At 49.8% G+C, this 3,353-nt stretch overlaps 1 protein-coding gene across 3 annotated transcripts in view; it reads left to right on the forward strand.

Annotated features, from left to right (window-relative positions):
* PIK3C2B (phosphatidylinositol-4-phosphate 3-kinase catalytic subunit type 2 beta) overlaps positions 1–1,589 on the forward strand; it is a 66,405-nt gene extending 64,816 nt beyond the window's left edge. For all 3 annotated transcript variants that reach the window (XM_077771943.1, XM_077771942.1, XM_077771944.1), the window contains one exon: positions 1,088–1,589. In XM_077771943.1, coding sequence (XP_077628069.1) covers positions 1,088–1,276 — 189 coding nt within the window. In that variant the 3' untranslated portion in view covers positions 1,277–1,589. The remainder of the gene's footprint in view (positions 1–1,087) is intronic.
* The last annotated feature ends 1,764 nt before the right edge of the window (positions 1,590–3,353 follow it).

The following is a 3,353-nucleotide window of genomic DNA, read 5'->3' on the forward strand; positions in this document are numbered from 1 at the left end:
GCTTCAGATTCTGTGTCTCCCTCTGTCTCTGACCCTCACCTGCTCACGCTGTCTCTCTCTCTCCTAGAAATAAATAAAACATTAAAAAAAAAATTTTTTTTTTTAAATAAAATGAAGAAATGGAAAAAGAAACTTTTTTTTAAAGTTTTTTTAAAATTTTTTGAGGTTTTTATTTATTTTTGAGAGAGAGAGAGAGTGTGTGAGCAGGGAAGGGTCAGAGAGAGAGGGAGATACAGAATCCGAAGACAGGCTCCAGGCTCTGAGCTGTCAGCACAGAGCCCGACGCAGGGCTCGAACCCACAAACCGTGAGATCATGACCTGAGCCGAAGCTGGACACTCAACCGACTGAGCCACCCAGGCACCCCTTTTAAAGTTTATTTTGAGAGAGACAAAGCGCAACTTGGGGAGGGTTAGAGAGAAGCAGGAGGACAGAGGGTCTGAAGTGGGCTCTGGGCCGACAGCGGTGAGACCAATGCAGGCTTGAACTCACAAACTATGAGATTATGACCTAAGCCAAAGTCAGATGCTTAACCAACTGAGCCACCCAAGTGCTCCAAGAAAAAAAGGAAACTTTTAAATAAAATTTTTTAAAAGGCTTCACCTTCCTGAACTCTAAGCAAAGAACAGTTTGTCCGTCCATCCGTCCTTCCTTCCTTCCTTTCTTCCTTCCTTTCTTCCTTCCTTTCTTTCTTTCTTTCCTTTTCTTTTCTTTTCTTTCTTTCTTTCTTTTCTTTTCTTTCTTTCTTTCTTTCCTTTCTTTCTTTCTTTCTTTTTCTTTCTTTCACTTCCTTCCTTCTTTCCTTCCTTTCTTTCTATTTAAGTAATCTCTATACCCAACTTGGGGCTTGAACTTACGACCCCGAGATCCCCCAAGATGAAGCGTCACTTGCTCTTCTGGCTGAGCCAGCCAGGCCCCCAAAAGAGCAAAGTTCTATAAAGCTCTTCTTGGGTTCCGAGTGCCTTCTCTATTCCTGTGGACTCTGGCTGGGGAGATAAGTCATCTCAGCCTCAGCCAGATCAGACCACCACAGATTTAACCGTCTCCCCGCTCTGTGTCCCCTCTCTTCCCGATCTCTGTGTCCACAGCTGGTGTACGATGGCATCCCCAAGGGAGACCTGCAGCAGCGGGAGCTGCAGCTGAGCGTGCTGAGCGAGCAAGGATTCTGGGAGAATGTTCTTCTCGGGGAGGTGCACATCCGCCTTCGAGAGCTGGACCTGGCCCAGGAGAAGACTGGCTGGTTTGCACTGGGATCTCGAAGTCACGAGACCTTGTGAGCCCAGCAGAGCCCTCCCCCCCGCCCCCAGGACCCCAGGCTGGTGGGGGTGCAGGGGGAAGAGGACTCTCCCTTGCTCGATGTGCCCTTTCCTTGTGAAGGGGCAGAGCCCCTGGCGGGCCTCCCCTCTGTCCAGGCGGATGGGGCCCCTGTGATGGCAGGTGGGGAGAGGGAGATGCTCCCTGCTGTCCCCTCCTCTGCCGACTGCATTGGGGTCGGTTGCGAGGAGCAGCTGCATGGAAGCTGTGAGGTTGCAGCGAAGTTTTAAGTTTACCTTGTGTCAAGGGAGCAATGCCTGGTTGGGGGTGAGTGGGGTGGGCTGTATGACNAAAATGAACTGGTAATGTTGTCCTGACTGGACAAGGAAGCCTCGTGAGAAGGAACTTCCATATGCCTCGGAAGGCAAACGAGGAAGACTTTGGACTTTTTGTATGATTAAGGTTCTTATTGGACTTTCCCCTTAGGGTTCTGTTGGTTTGCTTGTTGGTTTTTCCGTTTTGTGTTTTTCTGTCTATAGGAATTATTCGGGGAGAGGCCCAGTGGGTCCTCGGTTAGAGCCCTCCCTAAGTGCAGGTCAGGGAGGGACGGGAAGGGCTGGCGTGCTGGACTGAGGCTTGCTGCGGGCCTTTCTGATTTTGCCTCCAAAGGAGAGCAGTGTGATACCTACGTGTGTAAGGAAGGGCCTTCCGAACGGGCCCCGCAGAAGACCTGTGTTCAGGGACCTGGGCTCTTTCAGGGGGAGCTTTTCCTTTCATCTTCCCCGACTTTACAAGGCCTCACTCTGAATCCGGTCTTCTACCCCTCCGTTCTCACGGCCCCTCTGGGGACCACCTGGTCCCCTTGAATACGCTGGGGGTGCTCCTCCATAGGTCTCTCTCCCTTCCTTGTTCCCTGGCAGGAACTGCCTCATAAAGTGCTGCCTCTGCCCTCAGATTTGGTTCCCTGCAGGGGCATCCAGGCCCTGGGGAAGGGGACTCTAGGCCGCAGATGCCAGTGTCGCCCCACCACCCTTTTTTTGTGTGCTGCTCTTCCCAAACTCCATTTCTGCCACAGTTTTTAAAAATAAGTTTCCCTCATTCTGTGGGGCCATAAACCTATTTCGTCTGGAACCAAAGGGACGCCCTAAGCGGAGGACCAGGGGCCCTGGGGTGGGGGGTTCCAGCGATGTTCTTTGGTTGTGAGAAGGCTGGATCGGAGGGGCTGGTCGATCCCCGGGAGCTGAGCGAGGAGCGAGACCTGGTCTCTGGTCTTTCACACTTTTTTATTCCCTTCCGGATGGAGTTCAGATTCACTCTTGTGCTTTACTCCAAAGGGTTGTATTCCTTGGAAGAAAGAGGGAGAGACTTCGAGTTTGATATTAACTTTTTAAAACAGAATTGGCGGGATGTACCCCAGGATCGGGGCAGGGAGGGAATCAAGGATACTCTGAACTGTCCCCCCCAGTTTCCTTCTCAGCTCCAAGAATCAGAAATCACCCCCCCCCCTTNGCCACAGGGTAGCAAGGGAAATGTAAACTTTTAGGTTAAAAAATGTCAAGGCTAAGATGGCCATTGTGGGGGAGGGGCTGAGGGAAGTGGGGAGCGGGGGTGGATGGACCAGAGATGTGTTACTGGCTTATTGCCTGTAGCTCATTTTATTTTGACCCTCTCTGCCCCTGATTTAAAGAGGTATTACTGTACCCACTTCCCTTGTAGCCGCTACTTTCTCTGGAATTGTATTTTCTAATAAATGACATTTGAGAAAAACAAAACTATTGTTTTCAAAACTGGTCGATGTTTACATTATGACACCTGGTATACAAGATGAAAATAATGATAGGAGTGGTCTCACGATTGGGAGGTTTGCTGTGCATGGGTGCACTGCCCTAGGCATTTGACGCTTGTTAGCTAAATCTAGCCTCCAAACAATGTGATCAGGTGAGTAGTCATATCCCCATTTTATTGATGAAGAAACAGAAGCTTGGTATAACCTCTCTTCAGGACACAGCCAGTCAGCCTTGGATCTGGAATTGGAATCTAGGATTGACTCCAAACCTTGTGCAAACTCATAGGTAATGTTTAATATAGTCCTTTAAGTTG

The sequence above is a fragment of the Crocuta crocuta genome, unplaced genomic scaffold (assembly GCF_008692635.1).
Source record: "Crocuta crocuta isolate KB4526 unplaced genomic scaffold, BGI_CrCroc_1.0 scaffold318, whole genome shotgun sequence".
NCBI classification, from domain to species: Eukaryota; Metazoa; Chordata; class Mammalia; order Carnivora; family Hyaenidae; genus Crocuta; species Crocuta crocuta.